The sequence below is a fragment of the Chrysemys picta genome, chromosome 10 (genome assembly GCF_011386835.1).
Source record: "Chrysemys picta bellii isolate R12L10 chromosome 10, ASM1138683v2, whole genome shotgun sequence".
Taxonomy (NCBI): Eukaryota; Metazoa; Chordata; order Testudines; family Emydidae; genus Chrysemys; species Chrysemys picta.
In genome coordinates, this window is record NC_088800.1 from 70816484 (window position 1) to 70838424 (window position 21941).

The following is a 21941-nucleotide window of genomic DNA, read 5'->3' on the forward strand; positions in this document are numbered from 1 at the left end:
AGATCGAGACTCTAGAGCCGGAACCTGTATCTGCCTGCAGCAATGCATACAGCTATGCACGAAGCCATGGGATGGCCCAACCCTCCACCTTTGTTTGACCTCCAGACTGAAAGGCTTGAGCAGTGAATGCAAGAGCCTGCTGGTTATTAAGGAATTACATTCCGAGTGAAGGGCAGGCTAAGAGCCCCAGGGGCTGTCTCTGACCATTCTAATTGGCCATCCGCGTTGATATGGCAGCATTGCAAACTCACACTTCGAAGCCTGGGCTTCCCATCACAACATGGGTAAACACTTCAGAAGACAAGAGGGATATTTCTCCCTCTAAAATGGAGATACAGAGAGAAAACAAAAACCGATCATCAGGTCACGCTTCCTTTAATTCCATTATTTATTTATTTTTATATGGACTCTGTAAACAAAGTGGTGAGATTCATGAGCATTTGGAGCTGACGTGGCCATGTTGATAGCCAAAGAGATGAAAATGTCAGTCCATGGGCCTGATCCTGCAAAGGGTTGAGCTCTGTGGGCCTGATCGGAAGCCCTTTGGAGTTCGATTCCTAATGGCTTTTGGATCAGAACCTATATGCAGTTCGAATTCTCCTCCCGCAGCAGATTTACACCGGTGTAACTCCATTGACTTCACTGGCATTACTCGTGATTTATCCGGGGTAAGCGAGAAGAAAATCAGGACCAACAACTTGGCTTTTCTTTTTGTTGCGCAATGAACATAACTGACCGAATTGGACACACACCTGAGTCGGGCTAATAAGTACCACCTCAATATACATGGCACAAATAAATAGATCTTTATTTTCAATAAATATACACTCTCCATCAGACCAGACAATATGCCATGAAAAAATGTACAGAAGCATCCAACAGAACAGACAGCTTGATTGTAGCTAAAACTCACTCAGTGGTTTGAAAAACGACCTTGTTTAGTACATAAAACACAGAAAGACCCACTGCAGCCTGCTAAGAAGGGAATTCAAACCGTGTGTTGTTTTGGGTGTTCTTATCTGCAAAAGCTCCCAAAGCAGGATCTTTTGCACAACATAAGAAAGGTCTTTAAAACTTGCCATGGCTTTTCCAGAACACACTTTATTGAAAAGGTTTATTTTGCTATATCATACTCTATCTACTATACATACAGAGATTGCTATATTAGAGTGGCAGGGTCTCATTACTGACATAACATTAGCTCCATGTTATACATGGTTGTATGTGAGGGTCTGTGTGTGTAACACTGCACATGCACACACACAAACACATACACACACCCAGACGCACAAAGGCACACATACATACTAACAGGAGTTTAATTTTGTTGAACTAGTACAAAGACAAAACTGGAGTTAGAAGTGATTTTACCACATGTTCTATCATTTAAAAAATAAATACTCTAACCTATTTACCACATTCACCAAAGAGAACACACAAATACTTACATCTCCAATAAAATGAGTCATGGATCGGTACTGTAAGGGTAGCGGAGGCAACTCAAAAAGTTTCCAGTTAACTCAGAATCTCCATAGCAGATCAGCCTATAACCTGCTCTGCAATACGTTGGAGCAGGTAAAGAACGCTTCTGCGTTAATAGTGACCTTTTGAATAGTCTCCATTATAATGTACATGGATTAAAAACAGTGGTGTGGATGCAGCAGATGATGCAAGTAGTAACAGGTCCAACAGGCCACATTAGTAGTGACCCTGCGAAAACAATGGGCACATGAACAAGTGATACATGGTTTGCATTATGAAGGTTCACTGAGGCACGTAGGCTAACGCAGCCAGTTTGTTACCAGCAGCTGTAACAGTTACTTTCAATTCCATGGAAATCACATGGGAGCGTGTGTGGGTTTGATTTTTTTTCCTCAGTTGTTTGCTTGTGTTGGTGATGAAGAACCATTCTCACGTCACCTCAAGAGATGCTGGAGAGACACGATCACACTCAGCCCTGGACCGCAGGCTGTGCCATTGCTCCACGGCTGTCCGATGGGAATTGAGCATTCGACGCCAATGGTTTGACTCTGGTGAGCCTGTCGAATACTGACCGATCACAATCCTTCCAACAAAGTCATTGCTGCTTTTCACGTTGTGGCCATAAACTGAAGAAACAGAAACGAAAGCGGGTCAAGATCAACACCTACAACAAACATCCCCATCGCATCTACAGAAAGCCGCCCTTCTCTCGGTTACTAACAACACATTCGGTGAGTGAAGAAATCCCACCAGGCAGCTGGGACCATTTTAAGATCCAAAGAACCGTTTCGCAGTTGGAATTGTACAGGAATAAACCCAGGTAAATTGCAGAACTTATGTACAAACCAAGAAATCCTCATATCCCCACAGCACAGCGAGGAGCAGAATAACACAGCAAAGGAAGGGGGAATCTAGAGCAGTCAAAAAAGGAGCTCAGTAGGAAACCGTCCTCAAGAGTGAGATCCTGGCCTCACGGATTGGGGAGTTTTGCCATTGACTTCAATAGGGCCAGGATTTCATCACTAGAGAATAACATCAGAGTAATGCAGTAAGGGAACAACCCAGAGGCCACTGAAATCAATAGAAAAAGACTCCTCCAGACTTTGATGAGTTTTGGAGGAGGTCCTAAGATTAGCAGCATCTTTGGCAGAAGGGAAGAAGGAATCTTCCTGCAGTAGATGTCTGCGGTGATCAAATGTATTTTTGTATTAGACCATATGCCACATAGAGGACATGGACAGGGCATGGAATATGGTATGTAAAATTCTGGTTATTGTATAGAAAAGACTTTGCAGAAATTGTAAGCAAAATGCCTCAGCATTTTGGCCTATGAAAAAGGTTATGCAGACCTGGTTAGCTGCTTAGAAAAAATAAATGTTATTTTATAGATTAAAATAAGATTCTAATCTGAGATGGATACCTTGGTGCCAACAAATTAGAGCTTGTTACAGTGGTATTTAGAAAACAGAGAAAGTAAAGGGAAAACAACTAGCGCATACACAATTACAGTAGAATTTTTTATGTAAAAAGAGGTTGAGATTTTGGTCCAAACACACTCTAAGGATGAAACAGGTAAATATAGTGAAGGATTTTAAGTGAATGGATGCTATATATACACTCCTTTCATTTTCTAGTTGCAAATGTGCTAATTAAAATTACCAGAGATCTCGATCTACAGAAAACAATCAGACATGACAAGGCTGTCCAGTGTGATGTCTATAAAGGGCCAATTTTCAGTAATTATCACTAGAGCTACTTGTTAAAAGTCCAGCTAAGCAACAAAGAGGGAGGAATAAACCTAATATCCTGTTCCTTCTATTAACCTCCCCTAGTGGAACAAATGGCCACCCACAGCAACAGAAATCATAATTATGCAATATAAAGGCATGACCCTGGAAAGCAGGGAGCACTCCCGTGAGATTGGATTGAGGGCACCCAGCAGCTTGCAGGATAAAGTCCTCCATCAGTGCAGCAGGAAGGTGGGTGAAAGGGTTTGAGAAAACCAACGGCTTTGTCTACACTAGCACTTTTGTCGGTCAGAGGTGTGAAAAAACACCCCCCTGACCGACATAAGTTTCATCAACAAAAGCGCCGGTGTGAACAGCGCTATGTTGGTGGGAGATGCTCCCTCCTGCCGGCACAGAGTGGCTACACAGGAGACCTTATAGCGGCGCAGCTGCAGCGGTACAGCTGTGCTGCTGTAAGCTCCATAGTGTAGGCATAGCCAAAGTCAGAGGGTTCCCAGGCACTGGCTAGAATTGGAAGGATCAACAAAAAATCTTTAAAACTGGATGGATTTCTAAACTTCCAGTACAAAGTGATGCAGAATGTAACTCTTCCAGGGGATTAATGGAGGCAAGTTACCAAGCACTGGATGCTCTATCCCTATTCCCTACAAGTGTCTTTTAATGATTCTATATTTGCTATTATACTAACACCACTCTGTAAATATGCTAATTAACTATGTATAATGTACCGTTCTTAGCATGCAACAGGGATGGCCTTTGGCTTGTAAAACAATCAGAGCCTGAAGCCCTGGGCTTCCCCTTTTCTGTCCTTTTGGCTAATACATCATGCTGCCTCAGGCTGCTAACTCAGGACCCGATCTGGCTCCCATCAAAGTCAGTAGCAATATTGCCATTAACTTCAGCCGGGGCAGAACTGAGCCCTCTGTTCATGCCAGTGTGTGGTTGGTCACATCCCATTTAGGGTTACACATTCTTAGTTTACACCGTTGGCATTATTCGCTTGTTAAAACAGGAGCAAACAGAAGCAGGGGATTGGACTGAGGTAGTGCCAGGAAATGGGTTGCATATACAAAGTGCCATCTGCATAAGGGGGAAGTTTACTCAGGAATAGGGTGACCAGACGTCCCGATTTTATCAGGACTGTCCTGATATTTGCTTGTTTGTCCCGCATCGCGACCGATGTTCGGTCGAGACACTGGACAAACAAGCAATTTTGCCCTCCGCTCCCGCGCACAGGCGGAGCCCGGAGGGGCTTGCGTCCCCCTCCGCCCCCTCCTTCCCCCATTGGATCCCTCCCCAAATCCCTGCCCTGGCCCCACCCCCTCACTGCCCCCATTGGATCCCTCCCCAAATCCCCACCTCTTCCCCAAGCATGCCATTCCTCCTCCCTCCCAGGCTTGCGCTGATCAGCTGTATGGCAGCACAAGCGCTGGAGGGAGGCCCGGGGGACACAGGGGAGCACAGGGTGAGTGAGTCCGGCTTGGATCCGAGTGCAGGCAGGAGGGCAGGGTGGTACCTGTAGAGGCAGCCCCAGGTCCAGCCTGGGGAACCGGCTCCCTGTACGCGCCCATGGGTGGGGGTGGGAGGACGACAGGGCTTCACCTCCCGCCACGTGGAGGCAACGGCAGCCCCGTTCGTTCCCCTGCGGGACCCGAACAGGACGGGGGGGCTGGGGCCTGCTGCCCCCACTCCGGGGCCACCCGCGGTGCTCTGCGGGGCAGCTGGGCGCGGGCCGGGCCCGGGCACACTCGGGGTGACGGGATTGCGCTGCCCCGCAGGGCGGGCTGTAGGGAAATCCCGCTCCGGGGCGGAGGCAGCGGCAGCCCCGTTCGTTCCCCTGTGGGACCCGAGCAGAACTGGGGGGCTGGGGCCTGTTGCCCCCACTCTGGGGCCACCCGCGGGACTGCACCAGCTGGGCACCTTCCCCTATGTGGGGAGGTGGAGACGAGGTGAGCTGGTGCAGCGGGATGCTCTGGCGGCTTTTTTTTTTTTCCCCCTCCGCCGCCCCCCGCGTCCCGATATTTCAGTTTTGTCATCTGGTCACCCTACTCAGGAATCTCCAGACAAAATTCCTGACTCGTCATCACCTGGGGAACAGGGTTTTGCAAGGACAGGGCATAGACCTGTCCCTCTGCACTGTTCCCTGGGGCCTTCTCCCCTCATGATACAGGTAAGCACAGCTTACATACCAGACCCTAACACCCATGGAGCAGGAGATACAGCTGCAACTATCAGCGTGAACTCCCACAGCAATTCCCAGTGGAGCTCTGCCTCAACCAGCAAGCCATTCCCTCTAAACCTGGAGCTCTCTGAATGCATGATGTTCCCTAGGGGGAAACAGATAATAATACCTGTCTATAATGCCAGCTCCCATTTTCTCTGATACTTACGGTATATCCAGATGTACCTGATGTTCTATCAAACTATTCTGGAATATTTCTAGTTGACACTACTAAAATGCATAAAAGTTTTGTCTCTCAAACTCTTGAGTCCCAGTTTAGAAACAGTTAACGTCATTTTGCTGAGCCTGTGCTATAAAAACAATATGAGCTCCAAACATGGAGGGCAGTGTTTGAAAATTCCACTTTAAAACTCTGAATGCCATGTGTGTCTTTAAACTACAATCAATATTTTAATTTGATTTATACCCCAAGACAGGAGGTCAGATTCTGGTCTCAGCTACACCAGTGGAGATCTGGAGTAACTCGATTCGCTCAAAGGGAGCTGCTGCAAAGGAAAGGATGGCGTGATGAGAATCAGCCCTGTTTTCTGTGGAATGGCCATGCATGCAAGGCAGAATTTCAGACTATCCATCTCTTTAACTAGTACACAGCCTGTCGGAGTTATTAATGAGCTCTCATAGAAGGCAACGCATCTCAAACATACCCAGCAGGACTATGAGAAATGCCTGAAAGATCCCAAGGGGGATTTATTATCTGACAGTAAACAAACATTATGCAAAAAACAACAACAAAAAACCCCCCAAAAAACACCCTCACCCAACTTCTATGATGGTATTTTTTTCTCTTTGTTTCAACAACGAAAGAGGAAGCAGAACCCTGAGACACAATACCATGTAATTTAAACCATTAGGGATAGGATGTTCTACACTAATTAATCACAGCACAGATTAGCAAATGCAAAGTATTCCAGGCAATAAAAAGAAGAACAGGAGTACTTGTGGCACCTTAGAGACTAACAAATTTGTTAGTCTCTAAGGTGCCACAAGTACTCCTGTTCTTCTTTTTGCGGATACAGACTAACACGGCTGCTACTCTGAAACCAGGCAATAAAAGGTTCCTTAACAATCAGTTAATGTTGGGACTGTAAACTGAGCAGCTGAGTTCAAATGTGGGGATCACTTATTGTTCTGGTGATGCTAGGCAGATTGGATTGCAGTGATTTTATGTGCACTTGTCTTTTAAAGTATATACATTTCAAACCATTTTCTTTAATTCCAAGAGAACTACCTGAGGGTACAGCACTCATCTCTCAGCCTAACTACCCAAAGGAGAGTTCCAGTGCTTATCTGGTAGTGTCAGATAATTAGCATATTGAATCATTAGGGTAGCAATATGCTAATTATACTACAGCTTACTACTATCATTATTAGTACTGCTATCATTGGTAGCACTGGTGCGGTTTCACGATTTCTGAAAAAAGGGAAAAGAAATTTCCTGGTGTTCACCTCCAGAATGGATGTTAGACTTACTTCAATCAGGTGGCATTTTAGGACTGCAACAGATAGCCCTGTCCTCTACTATAATGTCTACAAACAGTCTCAATGAATTCACATCTTGAGATAATAAAGACTGCTGCTTGCTAAGATAAAACATCTTTGTCTGCCAAAAATTCAGCTCCATTTATCAGTCCATGAGCTCATTTTAAAATTCTAGGCAGTTCATCATTGGGAGCTAATTGTTTTATTCTACTGTTAAAACTGTCAGCATTTGCTTGGTAAACCATCTGTAATGGCTCAGAGGAACAGAACTGCTTAACAGGCACCACCAATCAGAAAGCTCTAAAGATACAGCTGTGAAATTAAGCCTCTTTTTAATCAGATCCAAGCCCTGAATTTCTTTTCCTGCTAATTTTGTTTCTTACAAGAACAGCTTGGGAAGGGAAATTTGAAGACTCCATACACAGGGGTAAGAGAAGCTCAAAATAAAAATGGGATCTTTGTAGACTGCACCAGTCGTCCAGCAGATTGTACCAGTTAGATGTGTGATAGGTTTCCCTCACTGGGTGTATTTTATAATGTGCTTCATCTCTCAACTACAGAGGAAGAAACTGTTGTTCATTACCTGCTTTAGAAGTAGAACTTCCTTTATCAGTGTGACAATTAAGCACTGCCTGGTACATTGATAAGGGTGTGCTAGCCATTCTCTCTTCTCTACACTATGCTCTCTTAGTAATTGCACACACAGAGGGTTGGTTTAAAGGGCAAACAGCACATGCTCTCCTTTCCCAAGGTGTATATATAGTCAGAGTCCTGGTGAAGACTCTCAGCTACTTCAGACATGGTCATTGCTACGTTTGTCCCATTATACACACTTGCAGGTCTCTGATCTATTTATTCACATTAAGAGAATTATAGTTTTGCCAAGATACGACACAAGCCACAAGCAACCCTAGCTGGCACAGTGAGGGGAACAGAGTTGCCACCTCTGCAACAGGAATTATTCTGGCCAGGCAAGATTTCACAGGGAGAGATGAGAGAAGCTGACCAGCAGCAATGTGTGCATCCACTATCAGACAACTAGCAATTGCTTCTAATGGCCACATCCGCGCTAGCTGAGGAGATAGAAATGCCCCAGACACACAGACCACACATCTTTGGGAAGTTCTGAGTGAGCCAAATGCCTTGTGTACTATGGATACATCCAGCCTTCCTGCCTTCAGGCCTGGGGAAGAGGCTAAAGATGCTCTCTTTCCACCTCCCTTATGCACCAGAGTGAAGCACATAAGCACTCGTAATTGGGATTGTTTCAGATGAGGCAGCTCTAAAAGAAGGCAGGACTCCACCCAAAGGAGGTGTCCAAGTAGTGCACATTCATTTGTTAAATAACACAAGGCTTGCTTCAGTTAGGTCACTGCAGGCCTAGAAGATGGGTTAACTCATAGACTTTTAAGGCCAGAAGGGACCATCATGATCATCTAGTCTGACCTCCTGCACACAGTAGGCTACAGAACCTCACCCACCCACTCCTGTCGTAGGCCACTAACCTCTGTCCTCAACACTTGATTTAAAGACTTCAATTAAACTGGTACTAGGTCTGCAAACCTGATAACCCGGCAGGGCTTTTTAAAGCATAAAATAAAGTACTTTTCTCATCATCTGGATTTCCCCAAACTCAGCCAAGTTCTGGTTATGACCAGGTGGACACTTATTTTCCATTTTAGTAATCTCTCTTCCTAACAGAAATTGCACAACCGGATCTCATGAGGTATTTCTGCATGATAGTAGTCATTGCTGTGACAACAGCATCCATTTCGAGGCCAAGATAGAGCAAAAAGCAATTAAAAAAGAAGAGATCAGGTGACTGGACATACTGTGCTAATCAAACTAATTCCTTCTGTATCTGCACATACCGCAGCCGGCCATTGAAGAGATCCACTCTGGAATAAAAAGGTTCCCCTTACCCTTTTAATGGAAATGTTGAAATATACATGAAAATTGGGTTCGTTTATGTGCACTAAAAGAGCTGCATTTTTAAGGATGAACAATATGGTGCAAATAACATAATTGTATATTATCTATTTACTTGTGTTCTTCCTAAATGCTTTTTTCCTAGCTAAAGTACTGATTGGACTTTGTGCACTGTGATGAGGTTGTCTCCAAATTCATTGTGAAGTATGGGGACCAACAGATCCAGCCACGTAACTCCTTCCTCCGACGAGCCCTCCGGTCAGTACTCCTGATGACATTGCATGAGTAAGGGGTTGCTGGATCATTTCCTTAGGCCAGTGGTTCTCAAACTTTTGTACTGGTGATCCCTTTCATGTAGCAAGCCTCTGAGTAAATTATAAATTTACTTATAAATTAAAAACACTTTTGAATATATTTAACACTATTATAAATGCTAGAGGCAAAGCGGAGTTGGGGTGGAAGTTGACAGCTCACGACCCCCCATGTAATAAACTCGTGACCCCTTGAGGGGTCCCGACCCCCAGTTTGAGAATCCCTGCCTTAGGCCCACCTCGGCCTGAGTAGCCAGGCCAGGCACTGGGCAGATACGTGGAGAGACACTTCCTTCCAAGCCTGCAGAGTAACTGCTGAATGGCTCTAATAGGCTACTTCAGTGCTGTGCATGTTCCTAATGCAGAGCCCCATGGTACTGGCCACTGGGAGATTCAGGCAGCAGCACATTCCCAGCCACGTTCCTCTCCTAGCCAGCCCACGCATTGCCCCCACCAGTCCTCTCTCTGCATGCTGCGACACAGGGGTCCCTACAAAGCTGTGTGCTGGGGAGCAGCAAGGGTAAGCACCCTCTGTGTGACATCTCTTGTCCCCTGTGCATTGGAACCATACAGCTTCACTGCTAAGAAGGCCTCAGTGCATACAGGGGACAGGGCAGTGTGTTTGCCTTAGTGAATAGGAACATTTCACTAAGGTCACAACTCCATTTGGCACAGAGCATTTAATGGGACCTATGCACCCATGCCCCCCAATGAAGTAAACTCGCTCCTGTGGCATTCTCAGACCCTGTAGGCCACATTCTCAAGAGAGCTCAGCATGACACACACACATATGTGTGTGTGGCTGAGCTCTTGTGAAAATCTGCACCTACTGTCACAATGGGAGCTGGTGGGTGCAGAACTTTCTCAGATCTAGTTTTGTGTGCCCACTGCCCTCTTCAAAGACTTCTCCATGATCTCACTGGTCTTCTAAAAAAAACGCATGCAGACAATCATGTCTCCTGATCACTTGCAATTGCTTTTCATTTGGTAAATATTGTTAATGGTTTAAGGAGGTTTCTTTCTTACAAGGCCAGTTAGCTTGTGGGCAAAGTGACTCATTCCAGCCTCCTCTAGCTACACAGATGTAACTCAAACTTGTGCATAGGCTGTGCCGGTGTAAAAGATGACTTGCAAGGCAATTTACCCAGGTTTCAAACTACAATGGTGCAAAAAGAACCCAACAACGTAGGCAAGGCCTAATTGAGAAGTGCAATAAAAGGGAAGGAGAAAACCCAAATGACATATTTATAACAACAGTCCCCCAGCTAGCTGCATATAGTGCCTTTAGCTCCAATACTATTAAAATAAATGGTTGTTTAAAACACTACAGTACTTTGCTCTTCTAGAGGAGAGACGGCTCTTTTTTGGCTCACTCTCATTTTGAAAATACACCCCATGGAGTGTGCATAGTGGAAAATGAATCAACTGATGGGGTAGAAAGCAGACAGGATTAGCGAATTAGCTACTTATGCACTCCAGGCTCCCTAGAAAACCAATGGAAACGGTACATAACTCATTAGAGACCTCTTCAGTTTGCATTAACATAAAAATCAAATCCACTGGGCTCAGCATCTTTGCCACTATGTAACATTAAGCTGGCTTTTGCATCCTGAATATTTTGCCTATCCAGTACAGGTCTAAGGGCATGGTCCTGCCATTCTTGCACAGACTTGCATGGGATATCATTTTGCTTATCAAACAAGACTTTCAATTTAAGCAAGTCTTATTGAAAAGTTGGATTGGAAAGCATCAGCAAGCACAGATTTTAATACGTTGGTATTAAAATATAGATTCCGCCTTTGAATGATCATTATAGTTATGAAATAATCTGCACAGAGGTCCTCATTCAGCAAGGTACTTAAGTATGTGCATAACTTTAAGCAAATGAGCAGTTCCACTGAAGTCAATGGGGCCATTAAAGTCAGTGGGGCTATTTACATGCTTACAGTCAGGCAGAGGCTTAAGTACCTTGTTGAGCTGGGGCTGTAAACATATAGATATCCTGAAAAATATGTCATACTGAGTTATTTAGCAATTACTGTATCAAGCGCTAGGTATAAACAAGCAGGAACTCTGCTGCCCCCTGCAGGCGAACAGGTTCAATACCCAAGTAACAAAATAATTTAAAATTAATAAATGGAAATTATTTATTAAGCGCCTGATCTCAAAAGGTGCTGAGAACCCACAACTCTTACTGAAGTCAATGAGACTTGTAGGTTCTAGTCAACTTCTCTCAGGATCAATCCCTAAATCAATTACATAAAGAGATGCTGTACTAAACTGTTTAACTCCAAAGGAAAACAATAAGAGAAAACTATGAAATGAATGAATCCTTATGAGTTTATCATCCATGTTATAATTTCAGTAGCTTCAGGAGTCCCTCCTGGCTTCAAATGAAACGTTTTCCCTCAGTTACTCGGAATTCCCCATTAATTTATCTCTACCGTACATAATTCATTTCCTATCAAATTTTACCAAAGTTTTGTTTAATGTATTTGCTTTCACATTGCATATTTTAAAAGCCTTTAAATAATTAAGCGCTGCTTTGTGCACATCACATGCACACATCTGCCACAACAAATTGCACCACAACTCTGACAATACACCCAGTATGACAATGGAGCCAGTCCAACACTGCCCTGTGGCCATTTCCTACCTACCCAAACATAGCCAAACAAACTACACGGCAAAAGGAAACCAAAACAGACTAAGACAACCCTGACGTTTTTCTATTTTTATCAGTACAATATAAACCTAATTTTTTCCCAAACTTTATTTAGCAAAACTCCAGTTTCATCTTTTAGTTCCCTGAGGCTGGTCTGGGTGAGACCACCTGCTGGTTATGCAAATCATTTGCTTCAAAGCTATATAAGAGTTTATTATATTTATATTATTGGTATTACAGTAGCACCTAAAGGACCCAACTGAGTTCAGGGCCCCACGTGTTAGGTGTTGTATAAACACATAATAAGCAACATTCCTACCCCAAAGAGCCTACCAAAAGATGTGAGGTGATGAGTCATCCCCAAACTAGAGTCTGATCCCGTATGTGGCTGAAGTCATTCCTGTGCCAGGCTCCAGCCAATCCACAAGTCAGGACCTGACTCACAGGGCAGGTATTTAAGCTTCACAGGAGAAACAGCAGCTCAGTCTGCCCAATGTAACTTCATGGTTTTGAACTCTCCCTTGCCTCATAGTGGTGGCAGACTCCACAGTCCTTAGGCTGCTCCAGCCCTGTCCTGTCCATGCTCCAGTCCAGCTCCCAGCCCTATGCTTGCTTTGTTCCCACCTGTTCTTGATTCCTTATTCCAGCTCTAACCTCTAGCTCTGATTCTCAATCTGACTGCAATTTCATCCACCACTGGCAGGCATGACCCTCCACATCTCGGTTTCTGACAGATAAGCAGACAAAGGGTGGGTTCCCCAGAAGCAGGTCAGTGCCAAGACTAGAACCCCAGTTGAGTCTCCTGACTCCCAGCTGAGTATCCTAACTACCAGACCACGCTCCCGCTCTGAAATGGGCAGTGCTCCAGTCAGCACAGCTTCTTTAAAGCCTGCTAACATTTTCTCCTTTACGCTCCTGAGCACCTGAAACCTTAGGCTAAATAGGGATGAACTGTACTTCTGAACTGCTGATATCAATATTAAAAAGCTAGTTAGTGTAAAGAGCATAAAGTTAAGAATACACAGCCATGACGGGACACTAATGTTATGCTACTGGCGAACAATGATGAAGGTCCTAAAATAAAGAGCACCTCTCATAGTGCAATAAGCAAGATTACAGACAAAGTTGTTTTGTTTTTTAAATGGTTTATAAACATGATGTTGGACTTGGCGTGGAAAGTCCCTTGAAAACCCGCATGTGAAGATGACAAAGAAATAGTGACATTTTAAAGCCACAATGCTCTCTAACTCCTCCCTATTGCTGGCAGGACAAAGGGGATGGTTTGTTCATGGCATATGTTGTGTTTTGGGTCAAAAGCAAAGTTAATTAGCCTGATAAATATACAAACCTGTAATGCTCAAAGTCCTTTTCCTGGGAAAAATAAGGGCAAGATGACATGAATACATAATGCAATGAAAATGGTATAAACAGCAAAAGCTGTGCAAACTGATACTTGCTCATATGTACAGTATGGTTACATAACACAAATGCTTAATGCTAATTGGAGAAAAACTAATGAATATGTAAATGTGGAAACATATGCAAATCCAAGCAAAGGAGGGGCCCTAACTGGAGAAATAGCAGACTAGAAACTGAAGGAATGAGACAGAAGGACCAGACTGGGATCGGATGCATCAATGACTATCGTGAAGTAAAGAAGAACTTCCCAGTACCCCAGAATTCAGTGACATGGGCCCCTACCTATTCCATCTTAACTGTTTATCATCTGGCATAAATATATGTTCAGACACTACAACTGACAAGGACTCTGTCTGCATTTTATAAATAAAGATGAAAATTTAAGCCTGAATAGGGTGGACTCATGACTCAGTTTCCCACCTTACAGTGCCAACAACTGGTTCACGGATATGGAGCAAATTCTGCCTTCAGCTATGCTGAGGCAACTCTATTGAAGTCAACAACTTCAGTGTAACTAGAATTCAGCCTATATAATTTATCAGAGAAAAAAGAAAATCAGAGACAAGAGGCAGTGGTTTGACATTTATGAATTTGGTCTAAGTGAGTCTGTGAACTGAATGTAAAATTCATTTCCCAGAATTTTCCTTCATTAAGCTACTCTCTGCAACATCTGCTAATGTTAAACTGCAGATGGAATTTTAATCACTATAGCTAGTTATTTAACCCTTGTGCTAATGTTGAGTTGCAGGGATTGATGGGGCAGAGAGTGCAATGCTTCTAAGCAATATGTCTCTATCATCCAGCTGCTGCCTCCCACAGGATAACAATACTAACCAACTTAAGGAAACTCTGCCTTGGCAAAATTATTTCCCACTCCTGGTCCTGCAGCAAAGACAGTCCCACATATTGGCCTGCACAGCATCCGGACAAAAAAACCCCCAAAATATGAGATTGCACATGGGCTTCAAAAAAAAAAAAAGGTTTGGCTGCTGGTGTATGAAGTTGGTCCAGTAAAAGATACTACCTCACCAACCTTGTCTCTCTCATATCCTGGGACCAACATCACTGCATATTTGGAATGTGAAATTCAGGTCTGGCCCTGGGAATTCCCTTATTGAGCCTATAAAAGTACTGCACCGGATTTTGTGGGCAACATAGACTACCATGATATTGTTATGAGCTCGGTGAAACCTCGGTATGGGTTAAGTTAAAACCCAACAGACTGATAGGTGTGAATTCCCCAGTCAATTAACATAACTAAGCATAAGGTTGATACAAGACTCAATTAATAAAGAAGTAGCAAGGGTAATATAATTAAAGCTAATGAACATGAGGTTATGGAAAATATCAAGTTAATTTGACAGGATATTTTTTTTGATGAGATTACAAATTTGATTGATAAAGGCAATAGTGTTGATGTAATACGTTTATACTTCTCTAAGGTATTTGACCTGCCGCCACAGGATATTTTGATTAAAAAACTAGAACAATATAAAATTAACATGGCACAGATTAAATGGACTAAAGCTGGCTAACAGATATGTCTCAAAATATAATTGTAAATGGGGAATCATCATCGAGTGGGTGTGCTTCTAGCGGGGTTCCACAGGGATCAGTTCTTGGCCCTGTGCTATTTAACATTTTTATCAATGACCTGGGAGAAATATAAAATCATTACTGACGAAGTTTGCAGATGACACAAAAATTGGAGGAGTGGTAAATAATGAAGAGGACAGCACACTAATACAGAGTGTGACAAAGTTGGGGAATTTTGTAGTGTTTTACATAAATAGGGTGTGCATGCCTCAGTTTCCCTGTGTGCTGCATGTTTAACAAGGTGGTGGGAGAGGGTTTGTTGTTGCAGATGACCAGGTGTGACCCTCGCCTAGCAGCTGAGTCCCCGAACAACAAGAGGCCCGGCCCCGCTTGGAAGGCGGCCAGTTCTGACCAGTGGGAGGACACTGGCCTGAGGAGAGAGGACCCCGGTTACCTGACCAACCAGTTCCAGCCAAAGAGGGAACAAAAGACGGAGGAGAGAGGGCCCCAGTGACCTGTTTACCTGGGACGGAAGACAAAGGACAGGGGAGGAGCTGTTGGGGTCTGTGATATAGGATGCCTCCGCTGGAAGGAGGGGGCTGCTGGACTAGTGAGAGCAGCTGTAGCCCACCTGGATGCAGGAGAGACCTAGATGTACTGTGCTGAGGGATGCTAGGCCTGAGGGCCCCAAAAGTTTCCTGTGCTGGGTTCAGATGCTCAAGAAATCTTTCTGCTTTACACTGGCTGAGAGTCACTCCAGTCTAGAGATCAGGGATGCATTATTCCCTCTGGGGGTGGAGGCCCCAGGGATCCAGAGTGAGTGGACTCCCTGAGGGGGCCCACGGCGAGAGACAGGTGTACTGCAGGCCATAGGCGCCGACTCCATGGGTGTTCCGGGGCTGGAGCACCCACGGGGAAAAATTAGCAGGTGCTCCGCACCCACCGGCAGCCAAGCTTCCCCCTCCTACTCCCCCCCAAGTGCACCAAGTCCCCGCTCCTCCCCCTCCCTCCCAGTGCTTTCCCGCCAGTGGTGCAGGCTGAAAAGAGTGCTCTTGGTGCTGTCAGCAAAAAACACTGTTTCCTGCTATTTGATTCCTCGTGCATTCAGAGACACAGGGTTTTGTACATTCTTTGCAAACAAATAAAATCGCACCAAAGAAATATCAGTCACCTATTTCTCTTCCTAACTGGAACAACTTACTAGACCCTGAATTTTTGCCAAGCCATTTGGGTCAAATGGGACAATAATATTCTACCTCGAAGAAGCAGCCTCTACCAGTGCAGTGATTATATTCTGGCATTTCCACCTCCAGTTCACATTGAATGTCATCTACTCATGGTAATGCTGATAATGCTACACCAACCCTAAAAGGTTCTCCTACACATATTACTGTTGCTATTATGTATTCTTGGGAGGGAGGACAAGGCACCCTATAGCACAGTGCTGGGACCCCTAAATAGCAAGAAATGTGTAAGCACAGATACCTGTCAAGAAGATCTTGAATACAGCCAGAAATGACACCACAGGAAATATGATCCCAGGATGAATCAGAACAAAATACTAGCTATACCAATGTATCATTTTTCCAGTTTAAAAAAAGAAGTTGGTAAAGGGAATACATGCAATTTCACATGAGAGTAGGCCCAATCATTTCCTTTTCTTACCATCTATTCCCTGCACCATTGGACCTGGGCCCAGCTAAGCACTTAAGCGCGTGAGTGACTTTAAGCATATTTCTATACTTCAAAGGGATTACTCATATGTCTAAAGGTATCCATCTGCTTAAGTGCTTTTCTGGGTCAAGATCTTACTGCATATGCAGTCCACCCTCCCCACCCCACCCAGCTACCTACAAGGCCAAACTGAAAGAATTGCTGTCTGTGGTGATGTTACTATTTGTAACCCTTGACAGAATAAAGACAGAATAAATCCATGCTAACCTTGAACTCTTTAGAAACATTGCATGCCATCAGTGTTAATCAAATGGATGAGGATAAAATTAACAGTGAAAGATGCTTTATTTGAAGTCATTCCTGTGTGTATTACAAACAATAGAGAGGGGGGGAAAACTCTATGAAATGCTACTTGACGCTTTCCTGTTAAGTAGCACTTCATGGCATTCACAGCAGCAAATCAATTATCCAAGAGGGGGCCTTTTTTTCTCTGGGCCCTATTGTTTGTTTTCTAATCAAGCAGGCAAATAATATTGGAATTCACAGGAATTTACTTAATGACCAGAAAAACCTTTCAACTATTAGGGTTGTGCAAACATCATGCTCTGTGAGATGACCTGTTAAAACAATCCGTGCACTACAGATTAGAAACAGGATATTTTTTCCAAATACAGGTGTAGAGAACAAAGAGGCTTATATAATGTGAAATAAAAATCAAAAGGATGCACCATCAAAAGCAAAGGATGCTGTGCAGATGAGTTTGGAATCTATTCCACTGCATTCACACGGAATTCAGCGGCTGTGTCAGTTCTTTGTATTTCCTTTCCCCTCTAGTTCTAAATCCATTTGAACAAAACAGATGAGCACGATCAGATACTGATTCTCCTTTCGCTTGCACTGGTTTTATACTGGGACAAATCCACTGATTTCACCCAAGTTAGTCCTGAGTTATACAGGTGAAAGCAAGAGCAGAAACAGGGCACTTGGGATTAATCCTGAGCTGCACAGAGCTCATGTTTGCACCAGATGGACAAGGAGGCAAAGACTATTCAAAGCCACCTTTCTACCTCCCCAAATCGTAGGGGTGGTTGGGATTGAACTGGCGCTGGGCTCTTACGCCAGAGAGGATGACCAGAGCATGGAGCAGAGCAGCTCTGCTCCTTCTGCCCCCTGGAACACCTCCTCCTACCCCCGAGTGCTCTCTACACAGCAGGGTGGAGGCACCAGGACAGCTGGCGCAAAGGGGGCTAGCATCAGCTTTATGCTAGTTGAGGATTCCCCCTGCATTGGAGCAATGCCCATTTAGGTCAGGTTTAAGGTCCCTTTGCACCATCCCGTAGCCGCAATGGGACCCTACCTGGGCTGACGATCTGGTTCTGGGTGGTTACAACTCACCTGACATTTTAAGGCCAAATCCTGCATTCCTATTTCAGGCAAAACTCCCCCTGAAGTCGTGTGAAAGAATGCAGGATCAGACCCACGTGCTTCAGGCATCTTTGCCTGGCCTCCAAACACAACCAGTGGCTTTGTTTACAGATGTGATCTGGCTCTGAGGACCCAGCAGTAGGGCTGTAGATATGGTAAGCCTGAGCACGCAAACACACAGCACAGCATAGCCCCCAGCCATCTGCATGTCTAGCAGAATAAGCTAAACTTGAAGGGGCATATTTTCAGGCAGTTATAAGGCCAGGGCTTATGCCTGAATTTTGTCACCTGCACAGTGAATAGGGTTGCCAATGTTCTAATTTCTGAAAACTGGACAGTACAGCTGGAGAGCCGGAACCGACCCCCTCCCTACCTCTTCCCCCGAGGCCCTGCCCCTGCTCTACCTCATCCCCCAATCCCCTCTTAGCTCTCCCCCCTCCTGTTTCCTCCTCCCTCGATCCTGTCCACCTCCCTCCCCGCAACCAGCTGGGCTCCCTCTGCTCCGGGGCTAGGACGGGAGCCTGCCCACCCACAAGATGCAGGTAGGAGGTGGCCTCACCTAAGCAGGGGCTGGCATGGGTTGATGACCCAACAGCTCCTCCCTTGCCCTCCCTCCCTCCCCCACCTGTGGTAACTGGACTTTTGGTGTCCGGTCAGTACTGGACAATGTACAGGTCCCCTTTGAAAACTGGACACCTGGCAACCCTAACAGTGAATCACAGGCATCAATATGAGTAGTTACTCCTCCAACCTCTGGATTTGCAAACTCCCTTTGGGATGCCATGCCTCAGATCCACTCACAATGGAACTGTGGCTGCATTTTTGTAGGTACAAATTGACACTGCAAAAGGAGAAGCCTCTATCTCCAAAAATTGTTCCTAGTACCAGAAAATGTCGCAGGAAAGGTAATTATGTTATCAATTTCACTGCAGACAGTTTTATTAGGAAAGAAGCACTGAAAACAAACTAAGGAGATAAAGGAATCTGATGGGAAAGAGAAATGTAAAAGCCATATTTACATATGAAGAGTCTTGAATGTAATCCATTATTGCTTAGCCTGCCTTTGGAGGCAAATTGGATAATAGAGCGAATCCTCAATACAGTAGCGCCATTGCTATGCAGCATCTTAAAGTCAATGGTCTCTGGGTTACAGAGACAGACTCTGCCACCACATTCACATATATTATGTGACAATTATGGAAGCAAAGATAAATATCAGGTTGAATGAGAATGCTTTCCACACTCAGTATTCTAGCTACTGATATTTAGAGAGTTTTAGGGCATAGAGCATAGAATAGATACAGCCTAATAACAAACTGTAATGAATCCTTTCACCATAACAAACAAACACAAGACAGATAAGGCAAGGAGGCAGAGAGGCATGACACAGTACAAATAAATGCACTTGCAAAATTGGCTAGTAAATCAGCTTGTAAGTAGGAGTTTTCCTAAGTTCTTTTTATTATGCCAGATTCAACAAAGGAATATTAAATATAGGTGAAAACCAGTTTATTTTATACTATGGCAAAAGTTGTATATACTCGGACAGTGCACACCTTATTAACACGTTCAATTGAATTTGAGGGTCTAATTTTACCTTCTAATGAGATGATGCCACATTGACCAAGGTACAGCAACTGCGCTGCTCCACAAGGACTTCTTGTTTTCATAGGTATTAATTTGAAAGAATATTAATGTTCTTTCACTCTCGTATTTAACTTATTAAACCATTCAGCATGATATAAGGAGCCAAATTCATCCCTGGAGTAACTCCACTTACTTCAGTGGAGTTATAGCAAGGATCCATCTGGTCAAGTTGTCTAGACCCCGACTGCCTGCTCTGCACTTAACTTCATTGGCTTCATCCTGGAGTGCTTACCGAGGGCTGGATCCTGCAGGCTGCTGAGTGAAGCACAGAGAGCCACAGGGCTAGAACTCCACATCCCGGGGCTGCTCAGCACTTGTGCAGGGAGGCTTGTGCAGGGTGTGAAAAAGTGCAGGCAGAGCTCAGCCGCGTGAGCAAGCATCTATCGCACACGCTGGGGAGTACGGGGCTTGTGAGGGACATGCTGAGGATAGAACGAGATCAGGGCAGTCTTGTTTAGGTATAATCCAGTGAAAGCGAACAATGGGCACAGCTGCCGTTTGGGGGATTTTCAATTACTCTCATTGCCAGCCAGTAGTGGCTACTTCGATGAGACCGAGTATGGCAGAACTAAGGGCCAGCCGCTGTCAGAACTGCTTCCAAAGCAGTGTCACTGGCACTGCCTCTGCCTCACTGTCCCTGGGGGCCCAACAGCCAGCAGTGCCTGCTCCCCTCAGCTAACTTTCCCCATGAAGTGAGAATCATGACCACACTCAGCCAGCTCTCTCAAGTCTCACTACCCCACCCTGCAGGGAAACAAAATTTTGATGGGGTCACCTGCTCCACACTAGCCAAAAAATCATGCTAACGTTACCTTCTGCTCTTCTCTATTGGCTTGCCAATTGCCAGCTTGAGAAGAGTTCCAGTGCTGCTAACACACACAAAGACTGGATTCAACAGGACGGCTTGGGGGCTGGTAACAAGAGACAGATTCTTCCTCCTCTAGGACACCGTTTCAAAATCAGTACAGAACCGTTTGTGGCTGAAAGTCAACGCTACCGGAAAGCAGTGTGGTGGGCTGCTGTACTGGTACATTACAGGAGTCAGGAAAATCAGTTGAGAACCTTGCCCTGCTACAGTACAGTCCTATGAACAGAGGATACAGCTTTGCCCTGAAAAGTGATGAAGTACCATAACGTTTAAAAAGGAAGCCCCCAGAGCAAGCATCCTTTGCTAAAATGCCAGATGCAGTGCCGGGTGGCCGTCATGGAGAAAGTTATGCCATGAATGATAAGTCATGGGATACTGTGGCTGTTTCTCCATCATTTCAGCACTGATCCAATAGTATAATACCAGACAGGTGGACAGACTAAGAGGATTCCTTTTCAGAACACACTTTACAACCTAGAAACAAGGCTATAATTACTACAGAGCTCAACAGAAGGCAAAGTCACATCCTCATATGAAAAGCATCTCATGATCTAACTTGGGTTTTGGGAAAGAATGTTCATTAGATTCAGATTCTATCCATGGTTTCCAAGGCATCAAGAAGAGATGTTCATTAATGGATACAGAAAAAAACCTACATTACTTCCTGGTTCACTAACAATATACCCATTTTTGTCCAAAGGCTTCCACGGAGTCATCATTCACTAGCAAACTATACACTTGAAAACGATTCATTAAACTCCCTTTGCACAACTGCTGCAGCTAGCTATATGCATGTGAGAAGGGTGTTCATGTCTAACAGAGATGCAGAGAGAAGGGAAAGGAACCAGGAGAGGGATATATCCTCCAGTACTGACATGTGTAGATTTCTTTTTACTATCAATATTTGCAAACAGCATCATATGCAACTTGGAGGGTGGTTTGTATTCTGTTAATATGGATACATCCTTTACAGGAAAGTCCCAATTTGGTTATCTTTATAATTAAATCGTAGCTCAGATTTCTGGGGGGGTTTTCAGACACTGCCCCCATTCCATGCTTGGAAGCAGAGTTCAAGAGGGTGTTGCGCTGATGCCGTGTAGCGCAAAGAAGACAAGCAGCATCCCAGCTCATTGCTTGGGAACTGCCACAGGAGCGTTTCCCATCCTCTGTCTCCTGTCTGGGTCCAGCACCCAAGGGCTTCTATGATATCTGAGCTGAGTCAGTGAACCATCACTCTCATTTAAACCACAGGATCACTCAATTGCTCCTGATGTCTAGGATGAATTCACATTACACTTCTGCCATAGGTATGTCAGCACCCTGCTGGTGGAGCTTATTCATACATTCCAAGGCCAGAAAGGACCATTGTGATCATCTGGTCTGACCTCCAATCATCATCTAGCTTCTGTTTCTTCATCTGCTTTCCCATGGCTGGATGGATTTAGAAAGCTTGCCTTTTACACTTTTAGTTAAACTAGAACAAATACATTGCCTGCCACTTTGTGCTGTGCTTGGG

General features: G+C 44.6%; 1 protein-coding gene across 15 annotated transcripts in view; it reads right to left on the reverse strand.

Annotated features, from left to right (window-relative positions):
* Positions 1-783: 783 nt before the first annotated feature.
* SYT17 (synaptotagmin 17) overlaps positions 784-21941 on the reverse strand; it is a 76152-nt gene continuing 54994 nt past the window's right edge. For 14 of the 15 annotated variants that reach the window (XR_010590852.1, XR_010590851.1, XM_005307188.5 and 11 more), the window contains one exon: positions 784-2108. Coding sequence is in view for 12 of the 15 variants with exons in the window: in XM_005307188.5 (XP_005307245.1) it covers positions 1912-2108 (197 nt within the window). In the remaining 3 variants the exon portion in view is untranslated. The remainder of the gene's footprint in view (positions 2109-21941) is intronic. The other variant, XR_010590850.1, reaches the window with a different exon arrangement.